At 36.7% G+C, this 20,920-nt stretch overlaps 1 protein-coding gene across 6 annotated transcripts; it reads right to left on the reverse strand.

The window, feature by feature from the left end:
- Positions 1-7,458: 7,458 nt before the first annotated feature.
- Fmr1 (synaptic functional regulator FMR1) lies at positions 7,459-20,191 on the reverse strand. Of its 6 annotated transcripts, none has more exons than XM_028188353.2 (15): positions 20,063-20,191; positions 19,642-19,694; positions 19,391-19,544; positions 18,725-18,888; positions 16,786-16,935; positions 14,241-14,327; positions 12,891-13,038; positions 12,146-12,289; positions 11,601-11,738; positions 11,014-11,137; positions 10,416-10,488; positions 9,568-9,661; positions 9,178-9,265; positions 8,530-8,583; positions 7,459-7,874 (listed from the first exon to the last, which is right to left on the reverse strand). In XM_028188353.2, exons 1-15 carry the CDS (start codon positions 20,111-20,113, stop codon positions 7,768-7,770), a joined length of 1,629 nt encoding a protein of 542 aa, XP_028044154.2. In that variant the 5' UTR covers positions 20,114-20,191; the 3' UTR covers positions 7,459-7,767. The 6 variants fall into 6 exon arrangements, with proteins under 6 accessions (XP_028044154.2, XP_028044153.2, XP_028044152.2 ...); XM_028188352.2 differs by having other exon boundaries at positions 10,422-10,488; positions 16,786-16,953; positions 20,063-20,189; XM_028188351.2 differs by having other exon boundaries at positions 16,786-16,953; positions 20,063-20,189.
- Between the last annotated feature and the right edge of the window lie 729 nt (positions 20,192-20,920).

A 20,920-nucleotide genomic window follows, 5' to 3' on the forward strand; every position in this document is an offset into this window, starting at 1 on the left:
AAGGGCTCGACGAGTAAATTAACTCCCAGACACAGCCCACTGAGTTTCTCGCCGGATCTTCTCAGTGGGTCGCGTTTCCGATCCGGTGGTAGATTCTGCGAAGCACGACTCTTGCTAGGGTTCGTGTTAGCAACATCGTCAGGTTTGAGCCCCGTGAGCTCACCTACTAAAGTTAGGGTTACGCTGATATAGCCTCTCAAGGCTCTCAGCTTAGGTAGGAAAAAAAAAAAAAAAAAAAAAAAAAAGAGCATTTGTCGACGTAGTGGGGGTAAGTTTGCGCATGGTACACTCACGTGCAAAAACATTACTTACTCTGCGTCATAATGCTATTAAATTATTAAAATCAACATATGTATTTATTTATATATTTATTAGAACATCAACAAAACATATAGGTTAATAATTGTAATAATTTAATCTTGGGGTAAAATAGATATTCCTTCTATTAAGTCAAAACTAGAGCTGTTGCCAGGTCTTGGTTCAGTTGAAGCGAAGCTGGTATTTGTAATTTTTTTTTCGTTATCATAATCTTGACCATCATCATCATCACTGTTTTCATCACCCGAGTCGCTATCATCGTGATGAGTCGACATAGGGCTCATCGGCGTAGTTTACAACTCTGTCGATTCGGTCTTCTTTTTTGTCTATAATTAATTATTTTTTGAAGATATTCGATTCGTAGTAATCGAATGTTACTTTTTTCATTTACCAGCTTCCGATTATTTTCTGTTCTTTTTTTCCATCTGAAGCCTAGCTCTTTCATAATCCGTCGTAAGCTTAATTCCGAGCCATTAAAATTTATATCTTCTTTAAATTTTTCGAAGCCTTTCTACGGTACGGAGTTTCGCTGCTTGTTATGTAGTTATTATGATTACATCTTTTTATTACAGATTGAACGAAACTATCCATTCCGGTAACTTTCTTCTTCCCTGATCTTTTCTTACCCGGAGTCCGAAACACGGCGAGCAAGCCAGAGCCTTTAGCTTCGTTAATAATGCACCTAACAGTACTCACTGATGTTTTTGTTGCTTCCGAAGTCTGTTTTACTTTTTCCATAATATCATTCTTCCCCTGTTTTTAAACGGTTTTATTTAGCTCGACCTGTACGGAATTTGTTTTTTATTTATTTGGGTCAAAATTAGAAATTGAAATTTAAGCACCTTCCCGTTGTCAGATTGATCTGAAATTTGGTACACACATTTAATTTAGATGACAATACAATATAATAAAATCAATGACATTATAAATCTAAGATGGCAGCCGATACAAAATGGCGGATTACATATTTTTCCTTAAACCCCTCAATATGGGTATCAAATGAAAGGGCTACACTAGTAAAACACGATGCATATGTCAAAATTTAAAATTCAAGATGGACGCCGTTCCAATATGGCGGACTAGGTACATATTTTTCCACAACCACCACAATATGGGTATCAAATAATAGGACTACACTAGCAGAATACTGTCATTATGTCAAAATTTCGTATTAGGTGTTACAAGTTACAAAATGGCGTATTAGGTGGGGGCATGATTAGTCGTGTCGAGAACAGTTGCGTCCAAGATTGTGTGACGTTAGAGGGGCAGATAAAAAAAATTAGGTAATTAGATACCTCGTTAGTAAGCGGTAGCTATACCACCCAAGTTAAGGTAATAGGTTAAAACGTGCCGAGGACTGTATGGCATTAGGGTGGGTAAAAATGTAATGTCGTCAGCGCTTCCCCCTCAAGATTGGGCGCATCTTGTTGTATATTAAGCCTTGCCCCTTTGCTGGACTTCTGGCGGGGTCGACCGTCAAAATGCCCCTTAATCGTGGGAACAACATGGTAACAATAAATAAAAAAGCAAACAAAAATAAAAACGAAACTGCTACACAACGAAAAAGAAGGGTCGAAAAGGCAAAAGAAAAGTATAGAACGAAACGTGCAAAAGAAAGTGAAAATGAAACCCACAGTTGACTACAGAAACGAAGAGAACGGTTAGCAACAGAAACACCTGAGCAACATGATACCAGGTTAATAGCACAACGTGAGAGACAAAGGCAGCTGGTAGAGTCAGAAACACCTGAGCGTCATGAGTGCAGGCTAGCATCACAACGTGACAGACGAAGAGAGCTAATAGCGTCAGAAACACCCGAGCGTCATGAGTCCAGGCTAGCATCACAACGTGACAGACGAAGAGAGCTAATAGCGTCAGAAACACCCGAGCGTCATGAGTCCAGGCTAGCATCACAACGTGACAAACAAAGAGAGTTGTTAGCATCAGAAACATCTGAGCGTCATGAGTCTAGGCTAGCATCACAACGTGACAGACGAAGAGAGCTAATAGCGTCAGAAACACTTGAGCGTCATGAGTCCAGGCTAAGATTACAACGTAACAGACAAATAGAGCTATTAGCGTCAGAAACACCTGAGCAACATGAGGCCAGGTTAACAGGACGGCGTGAGAGACGAAAGGAGTTAGAAGCTTCAGAAACACCTGAGCAACGCCACGACAGGTTAAATAACCAACGTGAGCGTGCACAGCAACGCAGAGCTGAAAATCATGTACAAGCGTTTGAAAATGCCATTAACACATCGTGTATACACGTTTGTGACATTTGCACGAAGCATTGATATCCTAACCAAATTCATACTGTACGTTACAACACAGCTGTATTAGGATATCTACCTGCAGAACTGTCTTCCAAAACAACATTACTTTTATGTTCGCGCTGCCAAACACATGTGACCAGTAATAAAACAATAGCACCATCAAAGGCGTACTGGAATAATCTGGATCCAGGTTCAATACCAGATGAGATTCAAGCGCTGACGCAAGCAGAGCAGCGATTGCTGTGTAGAATCATCCCGCTTGTTAAAATCGTAAAATTTACTGGGCTATACGGGCAGTACGGTTTCCGCGGACAAGCAGTGTTGTTTGCCCAAGATATCTTTGAGGTCAGTGAAAGATTACCTAATATGCTTCCAAGATCTTCCAGCAAGGTGGGTATCGTTGTAGTTACAGAACGTTTGGAGAATTTGAACATCACAAGAGAGTTCACAATATCTCGCGAAAAATTCTACAGCGCTTTAAGATGGTTAACTAGAAATAACCCACTTTATAGAGATGTACGCATTGACGAAAATGTCCAGATTAGTGAACAAGACTTAATACGACTTAGTGTGCCAGATATACCTGAAAACGGTGAACCTGAAAGAATTGAAATTCCAAATGTATTCATTAGTATTAATGACGTTGCTAGAATTATTCGGGCTTCATGGCATCAAGGTGACCACAGCGTTTTCACTTCGGGATTTGCCGGCGTGCAATGTAACGGCATGCACGCTATTTACCCTAAAGCCATACAGTTTCCAGCAAAATTCAATTATGGTACGGCTGAAAGAAGGATGTTGCCCTTAGTTTTGTCATGGGCATCCACCGTCCATAAAATGCAGGGCAGCACCGTCGACAATGCAGTAGTATATTTGGGCTCAAAATTGTTTGAGGAAGGACAAGCATACCTGGCTCTAAGTCGAGTCAAGTCTCTGGAAGGGCTATCTATGTATTGAGGAATTAGATTGTACTAAATTATCAGGTAAGAAACCATGTAATAATGATGCACTGAATGAATTAAATAGAATGAGGAATATTCGGTAGACAATTTCACTAAATACTAAAAACAAGAAAATAAAAATCGGTAAAAAACTTTTAAGTTAAACGGTTTTATTTTATGTGCACTGAAAACTACAAAATAAATAAATAGTTACTTACCTATCAACCTACGTAGGTCATCTCGGTCATTAATATCTCTGATGGTAGTGGTTGTCATAACATGAACCATGACAGCGGCCGAAAGGCAGTTCATGAAAGAACACTAACACCAGGGTTTGCTTGGTAGGTAAACTAAGCACACACTATAACAAGTAGGTATTTTGACCTTCTAGTTCAGAAATATTTTAGTACTAGGCAGAATAGCTTTTAGGCATATTAGACTAAAATAAAAACGTGGGGCCCCTCTGAAATCATACCTATGGTAGAGCATATCTTATACTTTGGTAGATCATGAGCTCGGCGTTCGCTGGTGAAGCCGCCACGGCTGGTTATTGATGGTCAAAACCTCCAGTTACGATTATAGTAAGTCGATTCAGCGGACCCTGGACTCCGGAGCTATGAGGTTTCGGATGCGACCGGGATAAGTCGCTAGGATGATGATGATGACGATTATAATAAATCGATACAATCCACACTTAGTATAGTAGAAAGTAATACAGAAATAATAATGGGCCCCACGTTTTTATTTTAGTCTAATATGCCTAAAAGCTATTCTGCCTAGTACTAAAATATTTCTGAACTAGAAGGTCAAAATACCTACTTGTTATAGTGTGTGCTTAGTTTACCTACCAAGCAAACCCTGGTGTTAGTGTTCTTTCATGAACTGCCTTTCGGCCGCTGTCATGGTTCATGTTATGACAACCACTACCATCAGAGATATTAATGACCGAGATGACCTACGTAGGTTGATAGGTAAGTAACTATTTATTTATTTTGTAGTTTTCAGTGCACATAAAATAAAACCGTTTAACTTAAAAGTTTTTTACCGATTTTTATATAATGAAGCAATATACGTCATACACAATTTTTCTACCCTTTCTTTTGAATACTCCACCAGTTTGTCGCGGCATAGTGTATTTTTTATAAAAAATCAACAAACACTCAACAAATAGCAATGGCAACAAAGTCAACAAGCAATTATAATAAAATATAACTTAACGATTAATAACGATAGATTTTTCACTGTACGCAAGCGTACTTTACGCAAGGTTCGACTGATCTACCAATAACGCGCTCGATACGATTTCCCCTGCCGTCGCGCCTCACCCTCACCACCAAAGTGATCTAAAATTCGGTTCTGCGCAGTCAAGGTCATTTGCTCACGAAGTTTGCCGATTACTATACAATAACCCATGAGGTTTCTAGTTAGAATTTCGGAGTAAAAAATATAAATTTTTCTGAATTTGTACTAAATACATTTTGCATAAAAGTGATTGTATTGATTTATGGACGTTAGAGGGACATATTTTTGTAATTTCTCTTTTATCTTAAAAAATTAGTTATTTTGCCAATTTTAATGCGAATTTAAACGTACTGAATTGTTTAAATATTTGATATTTCCGTAAAAATATTTATTTTTTGAAGAGAATTAAAAAAAATTTTTTTTTCAACAATTTTTGTTCCAAAAATTTTTGTACAGAATTCATACTGTTGCCCCTACATTCAAAACTAAAAATTGTTTTTTTTTCTCTGACAGTATTCCAAGTCAAAATTTATACGGAAATTTAAAACTTTTTCATCTTAAAATTAATAAGGGTTACGTATTAAAAAAAACAATGATTAAAATATAAAATGTCGATATGCGCTCTTTCTCATACTACAGCTTGTCTATAGCAGTACAGGCCCGTACCCATCCATTATTTGTTTGATCACCTGGCAGGTAGAAAGCCCTACCGAAATGATCTGTCTTTTTGGGAATCTTATTTTTTAGCTATAAATAGCACTCCATTTAAATTTCAAGCTGCCTCAAAAACATTTTTTATAATTTTTTGCAAAAATTTTTTGCACGCGTCTGGTAATGTTACAACCCTGATTAAATTGTCTGGCTTATTTTTTTTCGCATTTATTAAGTATTACACTGCAACATATATAAATTGCGTATTGCCTCAAATATATTTTTGGGGAAAAAAAAAAATATTTAAAAAATGTAGGGGTTGATTTAACCCCGCTACTCACCAGCCAGGTCTGCAATTCCGTGTTGGAATATAATAGGAGAGGTATCAAGTTTTCAGCTTGCCTCAAATACCTACCCAAAAATTGGTACCAGCTCTCGACTATTGTACTATACAACCGACATAAGTCTCATGTCTTAAGGTGGCTGGGCGAGGCGCGGCATTTATATTGTAGATGTCTATGGGCTCCAGTAACCACTTGACACCAGGTGGTCCGTGAGCTCGAAAAAAATACAGAAAATCCCATCTGTGAGCCATATTTTTACTACGAATACATATTACGGTATTTCATGTAAAACTTAATACAAAGTTTGGCAGATGAAAATTTTGTTTGTTATGTTTAAGTACTTACTTTTCCGAAACTATTTACTTGTGATCTTGTTTTTTTCTTCAAATCGATTATTCTAGAAGAGCCCTATATATAGTTTACAGCTTGACATATGCCTTATGAGATACCCTGTATAATATACTGTTTAAAAAAATTTGAAATATACGAACCAATTTTTAGACCCCGATTTAATCGGTCAACGAGCATTGTTATGGCTGACACGTTGTTATATAATATGGTTAAAGTATTTTATAAAATTCATCATAGTTATTAAATATTCAACTCTTATAAGTTTCGATGCCATGTATTGAAATTTGAATTACATTATTGATATTACTTCAAGTTTCAAATTTGATTTGTTGTGGATAGTTATTGTAATTAGGGTTTAACATTAGGGTGTCACAATCTAGACCTAAATAAAACTCGATAATGTACTATTAAATATCAAACCTGAGAGGCTATTTTCTCTTTTTACTGTGAACGATATTTTATCACAAGAAAAAGCTATTATAAGAATTTATATTTATAATTCAGTGAAATTTCGGAATTGCATATCAATATTGTATTGATAATTATTTTCACGTTATCAAATATTACATTAAAATGTAATTTACCTTTTCTTGTAGATGGTGAGTGTTCCCAACAACATGTCATATCACTTTTGTATATAAAACCCTAGTGATATATCCCGGCAATAATGCATATCACTGTTAATGTTATGATGTAATGACTGATTCTTAGCTTATAAACCTTGTAAATACTTTTGTAGCAGTAGGAAAGTGAGATGAATTGATTTTGCCAAAATGCAATTACAATTCAGCACTACTGAATATATCTATATGAATTAACTCATTTTATTTGAATACTGAATTATTTTTCAATAATTATATTAACCTTTTTCAGTTTTTATATGGCAAATACCAAGGTAAATGATAAGTTTGGCAAAATTAATTTTTAGATTATAGGATTTGTCATAAAATTGATATTAAACACATGAGAATATTGTCCCAACACTTCCCAAAGTTAGTTATCTTCCAACTTTAGTATTATTAGATAAAACATAAGTTATTTTTGTAGGTTTATTGTTGGGCTCCACGTGTACCTCATCCTCTAGTAGTTGAACCTTGTGATAGACGTAAAATTTGTTTTATACACTAAAGTAAAATTAAAACTATTGTAAATACTTTCAGCCCAACTTTTATTTTTATAATTAATGATTATTATGTAACTATTATTCACAACGTACAATTTTGTGAAGGCGTCCGAACCAGAAGTACAGTACAGTCCGACAGCAGATCGACTACTTCTCGCACGGGCGCCCCTTTAAAAAGTTGGAACTAATTATTTGTACAAATAAAAATACGATTGAAAATATGTACAGAAATGTTTATTTTATAGGAAATCACATAACCACAGAGTACAGGCTACGACACACGTATGTACTGCGCTATGTCCGATCTCCCATAAATGTGCCGAAAGAACGCATTCGGCCGAAAGGCGCACAGTCCGGGGGAGCGACGTACACATGTTTAATTTTCATATTAATCGAATAATCAGGAATACAAATCACGAATCTCTTACAAAAGCATAATACGAGTAAGTCTAGTCGATGCACGAGGCCGCTCGGGGCGGCAGAGTCGGGACACGAGCCTCGCGGGCGGCGCCGGCGCGCCCCTACGCGGTGCCGTTCAGCAGCGCGCCCCCCGCCCCGCCCGCGCCCCGCCGCGCCGCCTCCCCGCCCCCGGCCCCGCCCCCGCTCACGCCGTTCTTCCACCCGCCTCCTGCAACATACACAACAGTGCACTCATATAAATACAGTTAGACTGTCCAAACCCCAAGCGCGATAGTGTTAATACCAAGCCGCAGTGCGATCGATGGACATCATCTAAACCACACAATGAACATAAACAGCGATATTAAATCTGAAAATCTTACGTGATGTGAAAGATGATACTAGACATGCACAGATTATACATTACGGTATAACTAAATCTTCGTGTAAAGGAGACCTCGTTTCCGAAAACGAAGAAAGTTCGCAGCAGCGCTGACGATCCTATACAATATTGACAAATTTAACTGTCTGCGAGATCACTGCATTCTGTATGAACGATGCTCTGATCCTTCTTCGCTTTACTTTCACTGTATATAAGCTTGTTAAAAAATACTTGATTTATACATAGCTTCAACTAATTATTTGTCACTTTATTAATAAAAGACACAACGGCACAGTGTGCCTTTTCGGTGTTTCAATGGCTGCGAATCAAACTATCAAAATGAATAAAAAAAGTGTGAAAAATAAAATGAGGCTGAGACACATGTATCATGCAAAGTTAAAGACGTGCAGTTGCTATAGTACGAGTCTCTATTCAGTTGATGTTTGTGCGAGTGAGTAGAGTGAGTAGAGTGAGTAGAGAGAGAGAGAGTAGAGTAGTTTACCTTGCCTCCTGCGGCGGCGCCTGTGGTCGCGGCGCTCGTCCGACGCGGCCGACTCTGTGCGCAACACACGGCTCAGTGCACGCGCCCGGGAGACCAACAGCCTTTTATTATTGCATATTTGCATATTCCGAAATACGTTAAGCCAATACGGAATTTATTAATTTCCATGTATTTTTTTAAATATACTAAAAGTTACATTTTAAAGATTCAAATTAATTAAAATACAATATACAAAGAGCTGTTCATCTCGTTACTAACTATGAGACTCAACTAGGGTGCAAAAGTACTAATCAAAATGCTAATAAAACGGAAAGTAAATACATAAAATGAACTACATTTTCACTGGCACATTCAGTAATATTTTCAGATTTAGAGTCGAACAAAGCTATAAATATAGTTGACTAGCGACCCGCCCTCGCTTCGCTTCGGAAACTGTAATTTATTATTGATTTCTGCACTATTTAATGGATGTTATTATACATATAAGCCTTCCTCTTCAATCACTATGTATTAAAAAAAAAACCGCATCAAAATCCGTTGCGTAGTTTTAGATTTAAGCATACATAGGGATATATAGAGACTGAGAAAGCTACTTTGCTTTATACTATGTAGTGATATTGGATGTCGTTGAGCTTGCGTATTCGGTACCTCTGTCGGCCGAGGACACGTCCCGGCTGTCGAGCGCGGAGCTGTCGTCGTCGGTGGGTCGCCGCCGCTCGTCGCGCCGCCGCCCGCTCTGTAACACGACACAGGCACTAAGCCACACATCCAGCACCAATTACGTTCTAAGATGTCATATCGCGCACGATAGACAGAAATTTTACTAAATTGGTCTGAATTTAAAAAGAATTTGAAGGTTATTCGCAGAATATAAGATTTAACATGTAACAAACTATCAGACAAGAATAGTTCATCGTCAATCTATTATGATTTAATTACATTTTTTAATATACACTTTTTATAAAATTGTACTACAATTGCCTGAATCATTAAACATCAAAATAACATCTATCCGATCTTGCGTGCGCGAGTACGTACGTTGGGTCTGACGTCGGTGCCCCGCTGCGCGCGCGGCGGCGGCGCGGTGCGGCCGTTCTCGAGAGGCACGCGTCTGTCCTCACGATCTGATGATCTGGAAAATGTACACATTGCACGCAATTAACGACATATTCATGATAATCAAATTCACTATCTAGCACTATCTAAGCAATTATTATATAATAACTATTAATATATTCTACATGAGTTTAGCAGTAACAGAATTGGGACTTTTAATTTTTTTATATATTAAATCTATGGTGCATACCAAACGCAGGGTATCAAATGGCCAACGACCTTTGAGATTCCATTTAGAAAAACCATTTTCTGAATCAGGTTGTTTCTAAAAATCCAGATCCCATATTGAATTAAGTTTTAGTCTTAAACTGGATTCTATAATCAATAATTAAGCAGTGTTGAAAGAAAATAAATGAGAATAATAACGAGTCGTAGCTTCATCATAATAGCTTTAAATCAAAATCAAATAATAAAATTAATTTCAAGTTATTTCATATTTATTATAATTCAAAGAGTATATCATATAGACCTTGATCCACATACCTAATAGACTTAAAAGCTTCAGCAGTTAATTTTCATGGGTTCATTCAACTTATTTACTCATTTATTTGATGGTTGTGGTATATTCTTGAATATTGATGGGTTCAAAGTTGTTTCAAGAAATTAAAATATTTTATGCAATTAGGTAATTTAAAAAACAGCCTAATTGGGATTATTATATTTTATTAATAATGTTTTCAAATATATAATGAAGCTGATTAGTTGGTATATATTTTATACTAGTTTCTATTTGGCGATCTTAATTATAAAAAAAACGTGAGGTAACGTACGTGTACCTATTCCGGTGTCCCCCCCCCCGACCTCGATGCCTGTTCCCGTCGCCGCGCTCTTCACCCACGCCACCTGCGTGCGACAATGTGTATAGCATACGTACAACACAACATGCAGACATTAAACTAATATTATAAAGAGGAAAGATTTATTTGTTTGTTTGTTTGTATTGAATAGGCTCCGAAATTACTGAACCGATTTTAAAAAATCTTTCACTGTTTGGAAGCTACACAATTTCCGAATGACATAGGCTTACAATATTTTGAAAAAAATTAGGGGTCCTTACTAATACTCCAACAATGTAACACGAGGTGTAAAAAAATTACCTAAAATATTCTTTACATCGCATGCCCTGCGAAAACTATTGATGATAGAATAAAATAATGTACTACGACTTTGTAGAAGACATTATTGTTTACAAAAAGTGTCACGACAGCATATGTATAACTATAATAGTTATGCCGCAATAAGTGTTCTTTTATTTTAAAAAATAAAACAACGTCAAATATCGTTGAAATTCTTGTTAAAGATCCGAGCGGAGCCGGAGCGGCCCGCTTGTAATAAATAAATTGAAATTAAATTGAAACATATCCTTACCTGGCGGGGGTCGGCGGGGGCGGCGCGCGCGCGCGGGGGGCGGCGGGTGCGCGGCGGCGCTGCCCAGCACCACGCGCAGCTGCTGGTCGATCTCCTGCTTCTCCAGTCGGAGCTGCTCCACCTCCTGCAACGCAACAAACTACTCAATACTCGCAGCACAAGACCACTGTGGTAGATACGACTGAACAACGATACGGTCAAGCGCCCGATCCACTAAACATATAAGTGGTTTGTGAATTGAAATCCGGTCGTTCTCGTCGAGCCTGTCGCTTGCGACGAAGAGCTAGACGAGTAAATTAACCCACAGACACAGTCCACTGAGTTTCTCGCCGGATCTTCTCAGTGGGTCGCGTTTCCGATCCGGTGGTCGATTCTGCGACGCACGGCTCTTGCTAGGGTTCGTGTTAGCAACGTCGTCAGGTTTGAGCCCCGTGAGCTCATCTACTAGTTAAGGTTACGCTGATATAGCCTACCAAGGCTCTCAGCTAAGGAAAAAAATATTGAAATAATTCAGTAATATCATCGATTACACGAGGGCCCGCCTTACATCAGTTAAGCTCTAGAAGCACGCTCGCGTCTTGTCTTACCTTGAGATGTGCAATGTGATAATCGACAAGTACTTTAGCATTGGCGATGTTTTCTTTAGTACCGACAAATGTGAAAGGAACGACGCCGTCCTCGCGGGGGCCCACCGGCTGCGGCTCGTTGTCGCCTTCTACTTTCACCTATAAACAAATATTCATTTTTTACAAAATTTAATCAAATATTAGAATTTAATCTACATGTAGGAGTAGCGAGGTCTGTATTCAATCATACATTGAATTATTAAAACAACCACTTAAACTATACCTACCAAGTAAATAAAAATCTGTGCTTATTAATTAATTATATTATTAATTATTAAGGTATTTTTACTGATGGTAGAGCGTTTTGTGAACCCGCACGGGTAGGTACAACTATCCACCTGTTTCTGCCTATACTGAGACCTTAGAACTCATCTCTAAAGGTGGGTGGCGGCATTTACGGTGTATATGTCTATGGGCTCCGGTAACACCGGGTAGGCTGTGAGCTCGTCTACCCATGTAAGCAATAAAAGTAAAAAGGTAGTGAGGTAGTGTAGAGGGTAGGTTACCCGGACGACGCCGCTCTTGTCCAGGATCTCCTGTATGAGCTTCCCGTTCTTGCCGATGACCTTCCCGACGAGCTGTCGCGGCACCCGCACCGACTCCTCCGCGTACTCCAGCACGGCGCGCGCCGCCCGCACCGCCTCCGCCGACTGCGCGCACGCACTACGTTACTCAACAGCCTATCGGTAGTCCCAGTTACTAGCACAGCAGCAACGACTCTATAATATCAAAACTTACTAATTTTACAGGAGAGGGTTTTAAAGGTTTAACATGTTATATTTTTAATATTAATCATCTTTGCAACATTATATTTTTATCTTTTACCAGTTACATTATATGTCTTTTAAAGTAACATTGTTTATTTTTTCATAAACAAAGTAAAATGCTCGCTAAACTTTGTTCTGTCACATAAAACAAGAGACTAATTGACTAATAATTGTATTTTATGTTAGTGTTGTAAGAGCGAAAATCTTTCTCGTAATAGCAACAAGTACAAATCTTTAACTAGATCACTGAATAAAAGAGTCGATCCGTCGAACGCTGGATAAGGACTGACAATTATCTTTTGTCACCCCTGGCTCCTACAGCAACAGGCTTTATTAAGTAGTAGAAAACAACAGCAATATTTTTAAGAACAAACAAACCAAACAATTTTGTAACTCATTTACCCCTTCTGATATATGTATTAAACAAATCTCTAAGATGTTCCTGCTGCTAGGGCTACGACGTGCTCCCACACAGTACATTTACCTCTCCACATATTTTGAAAGTGCACGTGAGTTCCTCGAGCTCAATGTTGGAGACCCCGGGCAGCTTGCGAGCCTGCTGGATGTTGGCCCCGTGCGTGCCGATCGCCAGACCCATGAGCTCCTCGCGCACGCTGAACTCTTCGGTGTATCTGTGCACATTCCATTTTTGTTATTACATTGTTCATTGATTTCCTGCTATAAATAAATATTCATGTGGACATCCTCAAATTAATTTATTTTTACTACTATATATCATTACAATCATAGTTGAAGTGTGCAGTTAGTCAAACTTTAAATTTTTATATTTTCCTGTCATTTTATTTTTATTATGTACTACAAACATACCAAGGAGATGTTAAAAACAAATACACCCAAGCTCGAAGTTAGAAATATTTTAAAATAAAATTCAGAAGGTACTTGAGCATTGGGCCTTTTGGATATTAATTACCATTATTAACCAATACACCAAGAAATCAACCAAATGGTGGTCCTACATGACACACCAAGTGTAAAATTCTAACCAACAGAAATTATAAAATAATCATTACTTGTTCTAAAGTCAAGAAATTAAATTGAGAAAAATTTATACTGCAATCCTTTGTCCTTTGTCAATCCTTTGGAATATTATTAAAACAACTAATGAAAAAATATATAATTGACTTAGCAAATTTCTTAGTATTTATTTTGCACAAATTGTGCTTTGCAATTTAGTTAAAGTATATTAATTAATTCCATAGAGATTATACAATTATATAGTTATTTTAATTTGACTATTCAAAGCACCAGATGTCAAGGAAAATAAAACATCCTTACACAATCTTTTGATTAACTCAGTTTTGTTAAAAAAAATAATTAAAATATTGTTAATTAATTAATAAGGGTGAATGTGTCAACAGTCAGTAATCAAAGTGTTGTGGTTGTGTAGTCATTTTTTTGCAGACACCGTCACGCTGTGTGCACTTTGATCGTGTGCTCATGTAGAGAATTAAGAGCAGAGTAAAAAAATGTGGAGAGCCTAATACTACCGTCTCAGCACAATCTAAACGGCCGGCGGTCCTGTGGGCTCCAGATAATGTTAGCATCAGTTTTGTTCAACCATTAAACTTATATTGAGATAAGCCTGAGTCTATTGGTTCAACAAAACAGGACCACAAGTCAATATTTCTGACTTGAGATCCTTGTTCAATGCTGAATATTGAATTTATCAGAAATATAATTATTATCTTGTTTTGGTTCTTACTTCACCGTAGGTGATTTCAATTGTCTGAAAGTATAATAGTTTCTCACTTTTAAAACAAAACTGATTTTTTTTGACAATCATAACGAGAGCACGTGTACAGTAGTGACTCACCCGCCCTGATTGTTTATTTTCGTAGATTCAAGCTGCCTCGCTGCCTCCTCTGTTTTCTTCAATAACATAAGTTTCTGGGTCAAATTTCTGAAAATTAAAATTTAATATTTTATTACTATTTAAAACAAAACCATTTGGTTATTTTCTTGCATGTAACCAAACCATGAATACGATCCATGCCATATTAAATAGTAGATTCAGAGAGTAGATATTCCCAGTCAGAATTTACGATGCATACAATCTTATTATTATTTTCTTATTTTCTTTTTGAACCTAGCATTAAACCTTTTGGTCCTAGTCACTTTATGTATGTATCTACTGATTTACAATATTTTTTGTAATTTATAACTTCTTATATAAGGAAGAGAGCAATACCTGTTTTTACAGATTAGTGTAACAGCATTCCATGACTATTTCAATCAAGAACATTGTGTAGCAGCTGTTACGGTCTACTTCAATTAGAAATTGTTAGATTTTGTTTTTGTAAGCGAAATGAATTTATCTGCTTATTCAAAACGTGGTAAATGCAATCAAAGATTTGAAACAATTCCCAATGAGCCGCCATCTTTGATCAGTTGGATAAAATTCACATGACTTAGAGAAATGTGAAGAAAAAGAAATATGCTACATCTATCAGCACATGCCTAGTTCCGAACCTGCAAACTATTGCGTGAAAAGTGAAAGGTATCGCTTCCAAAACGCGCAATACATGTCCCACAATAAACTTTATTACTACTGCAATCAATTAAAACAAGACACGAGGCACTAAATCTTAATATAAAATTTGGCAAGTGCATAGATTTTTTTTTACAATTAATATGTGTCATATTCGGTTTCTAAGGACTGTACTAGTTGGTGTTTAATTACGAACAATTGCAAACATTGCCAATGTGAGGTTAGTTACAAGTTAACCTATTCCTATTGTAGATTTAAAGTCTTATTATTTGGATATCCTGTTTATTTGGTGGTTGTGATGATCGTATACGGAGTAGGCGGGCATATAGTTCAAACACAACTAACCAATGTGTGGTCAGTATTTTTTTATTTTTTTTATTGCCCTTGTAGGCAGACTAGCATACGGCCCACCTGATGGTGAGTGGTTACCGTCGCCCATGAACTTCAGCAATGCCAGGGGCAGAGCCAAGCCGCTGCCTACCGCTTAATACTCTCCACAAGCCTCGTTTGAAGAAGGACATGTCATAGCGCTCGGGAAACACCGTGGAGGGGAGCTCTTTCCATAGCCGGATGGTACGTGGCAAAAAAGACCTCTGGAAACGCACTGTGGATGACCGCAGTGGCTCCAAGTAGTATGGATGAACTCTACTCCGGTGGCAGGCAGCGCGATGGTAAAAACGACATGCCGGTATCATCTCGAATAATTCCTCAGAGCACCCCCCGTGGAACATACGTTACAAAATACAGAGGGAACCGAAGTCCCTCCGCAGACCCAGAGGTTCCAAACGATCCGTGAGAATGGGATTATCGACAATCCGAACGGCCCTCCTCTGTATGGAGTCAAATGGAAGAAGCTGGTATTTGGGAGCCCCGGCCCAGAGATGGGAGCAGTACTCCACGCGAGGCCGGACTTGTGCTTTATAAAGCAAGTCTTTGTCCAGGCATGAAGTACCGCTTCGCTCTCAGCATTACTCCTTCAATAAGTCAGAGCTGCATGAGCTGGATAGATAATTCTGATGGCATATGTGGAATTACGTTTGGAGATGTTCATATTTAAGATATTACCTTATACATTGCTGACTAATTCCTGTCAGCAACGTTTAAATTGTTAGTATTACAACTGCCCTGTTGACTGATATCATTTCTATTATCTTACAGCTTGGTTGCAGATCTAGATTTGCTAATGTCCCTGAAGTATGGTAGTTACTCCCCATCAAGTACCTCAGCGGTCTCGAATAAAAACAAATTTCAATCAAATAGTCAGATCGCTCAAGTACCCCAAATAGAGTTTATACAAAGTGCTCATCTATCGGTCAGGCTATAATAATTTTGACCGGTGGGAGAATCTTTTTTTATCTCACATCGACAAGTACAGTTGATCACAGTGGACGCCATATTATGGAGCGATTGCGGTCCTTAGATTTTATAACACAAATATCACATGTAGTGATCGATAATAATAGTATCGTTTTTCTTGCTCTAATCCTATATTACGTGACATCATCGGAGTATGTCCTTTTATCGTGTGGCATGAGTTTTAAGACCGTCCACACTAATAAAGCTAGTAATGCTAGCATTTATAATTGATTATGCAATTTCGAAAAGGGCACATTTTGTCAAATACCTTTTTTTCATTTACATGTAGTTTTGAGGCTTACCTAAACCCATTTTATAATAATTCCAGTAATTTTCAATTGCTAATTAACACTAAAATATATCACAAAAGTTAATATTTTAAATTTTACGCTGCTTTAGAAAATAATAAGTATTTTTCATTTCCTGAACATTTTACATTTTCAGAGATGTGCCCTTTTCGAAATAGCATATTCAAGTGTAGTGTACTGTAGTGGGGTGGGGGGTGGGGAGGTACCGGAAGTGCATCTCCTGCAGCATGGTGGCGCGGCGCTGCGAGGAGGCGCAGCGGGAGAGCACGGCGAGCACGGCGCGCTCGGGCACGTACCAGACGAGCGCGGCGCCGATCGCCTTCTGGAACTCCTTGTGCGCGTTCTCCACCTTCGCGCTGTGGATGTCGTGGAGGCTGCACACGTACACGATATAGTTACTGCCGACCCAACCTCAACATCAGCCATGCTTGTGTCTTGACTAATTATTCACTCTTCCATTCAAAATCATTTTGATCTTACATATTATAGCACTCATGGTTAGGTAAAAATGAAAGTGTGAACCCCCAAAACAATTCCTCCCTGAAGTGTTCCATGCTATACATGTATACAAGATATTAACAGAGCTAAAGTTTCTTCTTTACCTCAGAACTTCCACAAAGTATGAAACCTAGTCAAAATGATGTGAATAACTAAATAAAATTTAAATGGAAATACTAACTATGTAATGCTATCCTATGGGAGCTGTACCCCAAGCAAGCACAAATTTGTAGTATATTTTATAGTTGTAACAAGGCTGAGAGGTTTTTGAAGTTTTTCTTTAAGTGACCACCATATTCATCAATATAATAAATTCAGTTGGTTTATTTACTGATGGTTTTATTTATTAAAATACCGCTTGACTTGACCCTTTAATTAATTTTGAATATTTAACAAATTTCAATTAATATTTTTCCCCAAACAATTATTTCCTGTAGTATGGTATATGGTGAACCAGACTGATATATTAAAAAGACATCAAAATTTATAAACATTTAAATATATGACAATAAACCACTCAGACATAGCAAATAAACATGTTTCTCATTTAAAAAAAAAGGTTTGTCCAAACAGAATCAACCCACCAGCCAGCATTTAGCGATGTTAAATAAAAAGTTATTTTAAGTTGTAATAGACAAAAAATTACAAGTAATTCATACCCTCTTTGCCTACACTGTTGAATTTAACACTTGAATCCCAAAAATCTCATAAGCTCAGTTTTAGTCAACATATTGATCTTTATATTCTTACTCAATTTTAATTTTAGGTAGGTATATTTAAGTATTTATGAAGTTTTCAGACTGATTATTTATTATTGCAAATATTTTTCATTTCGAGTACTAAATTTTGTTTTCTTAAAATTTACACAAATATATAATTAATTGAATCATTTATCTTTTGTAGTATGAATGCAGATTATGTCATACTCTAGGACTTGAAACCTTTACAGGAGGGTTGAATTTAATTTAAGACTCAATAGATTCACAAATAGTTCACAGACAGAATACATTACACATATTATTTAACTTTCTTATTGCTATGTGGGCAGATCAGCTTACAGCTAGCTACTAACATTACTAGTGTCAAAGTATCCATTCTACCTTAACAACTCAAGTCTAAATAGCATTGATATAACAACTCCCCTACCTACAGATATGAATAATATGAATATGAACATTTCAAAACAGAAATAGGCTGAATTCTTGTACCTACCTACTCTAGCTTACAATCTCCCTTCTACCAACAAATGCTACTTGTGTTTGTTTGTGGTCCCTAGTGAACAACTACTTATTTTTACTTTAGCAAAAGAGATGATATCAACAATGTTAGATGTGTAAGAGTTATATGTTTAATAATTACTCCATATACTTTATTAGTGGTCTATGTTTGGCTAAAAATGTATATGAAACATTTATTACATTAGTAAATATTACAGGAGAGTATCTATCTTAAGATTTTCTATTATCCCATTAGCTACGAATTTGCAAGAGACCACTTGACAGCTGCATGGGACTTCAATAGCACTAGCATACATTATACTCACTTTTATAATAGCATGATGGAGACATTATTCCAACTGGGAAGTAATTGTTATTCAATATGATTCATGTTTTTTTTATAAATATTATAATTCAAATTATAACTCACTAGTCCTTCAGTTCATCAGGTACTGTTATTTCAAACTTGTGAAATGTGTTTTTGTCTATTGGGGTCTTCGGTAATTTTACCCTAAGACGATCTTTAGGCACAATTTCCGTGTAACAGTTATCCCATTCTAGATATTCTATCACAAGGAAATCACCCCTCATCATCTGCAAAAAATATTGACATTTTATTGGCATATATGATTCTTAATTCCACATTCTACATAAAACTATTATAGAAACAAAAACAAAAATGTAGTCTAGACATTATTATGCAATGTGATGAATTTAACATAGCAAGATTTGCTGTATTTGATATTGTATACAGGCATTCTGGATTAATACTTCAAAGGACTCTAAATTGAAGTAACCAAATGTTTAATGCGCTTTTAATAAATTAAATTAAATAAATTTTTAATGAAAATTGTTGAAGTTAAATTGCTACAAATCTTAGTATATTTTTGAAATAAAACCAAACAGACTAAGTTAAATTGGGACAAGTTTTCAAAAATTTTTAACAGAAAAGCAAAAAGGAGGGTAGAAATTAGGGTTTAAAATAGAAAATCATGTACAAGTAAACAAGATGAAGGGTAGTTTCGAAAACATTTGTTCTAGAATAAAATTCTATCATATTTTGATTTGTTTAATATATATGTGTGTAATTCAATACCTTGATATTTGCAGTCCACCACCCACACGCTTCTTTCTCATTAGACCTAGCAAATACTTCCACCTCCTGGTTCTCAGTAAATTCTGTGTGTTTGCCAGTGTCTTTAGGTGGTAAGAAAACTTGAGAAAACGGAAACTTTGATTCTGGCTGCCAGCTAAAAATTTAATCAAACGTAGTCAATAAATTTACAAAAAATAAGACAGTTTATACACTAGTATATAAATTTACATACTAAATATAAATAAACTCACTCATTTTCAAAGGCTACTAGAACCTCGTTGTCGAGCACGTCGGTGACAATGGCCTAAAAATAAAGAATTTTTGGAACATTTTAAAGCCACAGCAACTTGGTGATGCGCTGCGGATGTGATAACTAGGTCATTTACGCGAAAATACGCTAATGTTAAATCACCACATGAGGAGCAGACATCCATTTACTGCACGATATTTTCTAAAAATACTACAAGCATAAAAATTATTACAACACATGGAAAAATCACGCCCTGTCAGACGGACATGGCGTCTATTCCAGCAGAGATCTTCCCGGAAAAATATTTTTGTAAGTATAAGACATATCACTGCCCTGGTCATCGGCTACGATTGATTGATCTGTAAACTAATTAGAGGGACGCGTGTTTACTCAAATTTTAGCGTACTTCACGGTTTACAAACCTTATAATAAGCACCATTTTCACCGTACACCTCGACCGACAAATCCTCCATTTTGGTTTGAAAGCGTATTTGGCGTTTTCCGAACGAGAACGAATATTCGCAGCGGTTCACTGACCAATCGCTTTAGAGAATTCAAGCATAGACTATGATAGATTTATTTTTAAAAGCACTGCCTTTCACTGTGAAATAAGTTTACAATATGAATCATTGATACGTTTTGAATTTGGAATTCCCCTGTGAAATCTAGTGTCTAATCTGTTACCTATTCACTTTTTAAACAAAGAAATACAGAGGACCATTTCATTTCTGAATTGATATTTCATAGAAATCAAATGTATAGCTTAACGCCATCATACAGTGTAAACTCAGCTAATTCCGAGTAAAACTATTGATTCCGATCATAAACAATCAAGTTCACCCCAGATTTTGCATTAAATTTTATTTACCAAGTTTCTTATTTGAATGTACTGCTTGTTCATTTAATTTTGCTACTTAATTAAAGTGTAAATTCAATAGTAGTGGTTAAAGATGATGTCGGAGTCCATAGACACCACGCACCCTTAACTTAGTTTTGGTCTGGAACGCCGCACTACTTCGCTGTAATAAAGAGGAAAGATAGTGAGACTTGCTTATATTAATAGAAGCTATGTAGCACCAAATATTTACATTTTGTTTTTTGCGGTTTTGTTTTTTAAAACAAAGTTATATGTCCATTTCAGAATTTATTTGTAAAAAGTTTGGTTAATCCGTAATTACTACAAAGCGTTGCACCTGCTTTTGGATAAGATATTTAACATTTTATCATCACTCAATACAAATACATCAAGTTCGTTAGCCAGTAGGTCAGAGACACTTTGA

This window comes from Bombyx mandarina, chromosome 06, assembly GCF_030267445.1.
Source record: "Bombyx mandarina strain Sakado chromosome 06, ASM3026744v2".
NCBI lineage: Eukaryota > Metazoa > Arthropoda > Insecta > Lepidoptera > Bombycidae > Bombyx > Bombyx mandarina.

Excerpts from the sequence above, each read along its gene's own strand:
- Fmr1 (XM_028188351.2), bottom strand. The coding sequence starts at position 20,113 with ATGGAGGATTTGTCGGTCGAGGTGTACGGTGAAAATGGTGCTTATTAT. Across the intron at positions 19,545-19,641 it reads CTAGTAGCCTTTGAAAATGA|CTGGCAGCCAGAATCAAAGT; the intron begins GTGAGTTTATTT and ends TTAAATTTTTAG. Across the intron at positions 11,739-12,145 it reads ACAAGAGCGGCGTCGTCCGG|GTGAAAGTAGAAGGCGACAA; the intron begins GTAACCTACCCT and ends ATTTGTTTATAG.